Source organism: Dendrobium catenatum, unplaced genomic scaffold (genome assembly GCF_001605985.2).
Source record: "Dendrobium catenatum unplaced genomic scaffold, ASM160598v2 original_scaffold_47364, whole genome shotgun sequence".
Classification (NCBI taxonomy): domain Eukaryota; kingdom Viridiplantae; phylum Streptophyta; class Magnoliopsida; order Asparagales; family Orchidaceae; genus Dendrobium; species Dendrobium catenatum.
In genome coordinates, this window is record NW_021365819.1 from 76 (window position 1) to 1,401 (window position 1,326).

General features: G+C 38.8%; 1 protein-coding gene across 1 annotated transcript; it reads right to left on the reverse strand.

Moving 5' to 3' along the window:
- Positions 1 to 509: 509 nt before the first annotated feature.
- On the reverse strand, positions 510 to 1,127 carry LOC110106635 (aminoacyl tRNA synthase complex-interacting multifunctional protein 1-like). The gene has a single exon (XM_020836585.2). It carries the CDS (start codon positions 1,125 to 1,127, stop codon positions 525 to 527), a length of 603 nt encoding a protein of 200 aa, XP_020692244.1. The 3' UTR covers positions 510 to 524.
- Positions 1,128 to 1,326: the final 199 nt, after the last annotated feature.

Sequence of the window (1,326 nt, forward strand, 5' to 3'; positions counted from 1 at the left end):
GTTAGGTATATCCAGAGTAAAGTAAAATTATTTTTTTTAATAATTTATTTTGACATTAAAATAAGTATATTTATAAAAGCAGTGTATTTATCATAATTAGTATTATTTGATGTTATAAAATAAAATTTGTGCATTCATTTATTGTACGATATTATTATAGTTTTTTATAAGATATAAAATTTTGTTATGTATTAATTTAGCAATGTGCTACAATATATAGAAATATACTTGTGATAAAGAGAAATTTTAATTTTAAATTCTTTTAAAATTTTAAATTTTTATTTTTCAAGTAATTTTTTTACAAAAAAAGTACAGAAAACTAAATTTTCCTTCTAGAACTCCACCAGTCTAATTCTTCAATGTAATTAACAGCATAACTCGCCTACTTCTCTAACTCTTTCTTTATATAGTTTAATATTGACGGAATTTCCTCCTTCGTCACAAAAGAAATGAAACGAGCGATTGTCATCATCATTATTCTACATTCTACATTCAATAAATTAAACAACATAAAAATGGGATTCTCATATCGGCTGGTAGAAGTTGACCTGAAGATGATCAAGGGGAACGTAGTTAACAAGGCCGCTGCATATAGTGCGAGGCTCAGCCTCGCCCACATCCACCTCCTCAACGTAGAGAGAATCAGCTTCAGGATGCCTCCACGCCCTAATGATTCGACCCACGCGGATGTCAAGCACGTCAGCCGCTTCCTTCACGGGGTCATCATGCGCAAGGTTCGGAGCTTCATCGGTGGATTCTGCCACCACAGTTGTGGAAGATGCTTCTCCCGTAACCACGGCCGGCGACAATGAGTGGCAATAACGACCGGAAGTAGATATGGAAATGCGGCGATGGAGGCTAGTCTTGGTACCAGTGACGAGAGATATGATATTGGAACGGCAAGAGGGGAGAAGTCGTCGGATAGCAGATAAGATCGAGGCAGAGAGGAGGACGGCGCCACCCTTCGTCGTCGCCGCTGCAGCCATTGTTGGCTCGGCTTTCCCTTTCCCGGCGATGACCTTATCGGTAGGAAATTTGCACCCGCGAAGCCCACCAGTAGCCGATTGGAACTCGCACGAACAACAACGACGACGCGAAGGCGTCGAGCGAATTAGAAACCCGCTCATATTCAGCGGGTTTCTAAGTCACTCAAAATAGGCCCCGTAATACACGCCTTATGCTCCTGAGGGATTTATTTTGTTCCGTTCAAAATTAAACAAACAACCAAATTTAACAAATACATGTATTTGTTTTACTTTACACTTCTAATTCAGGCAACCAAACAGCCCCTTAATTGAACTCAAAACTGAATGAATCATAACTTAA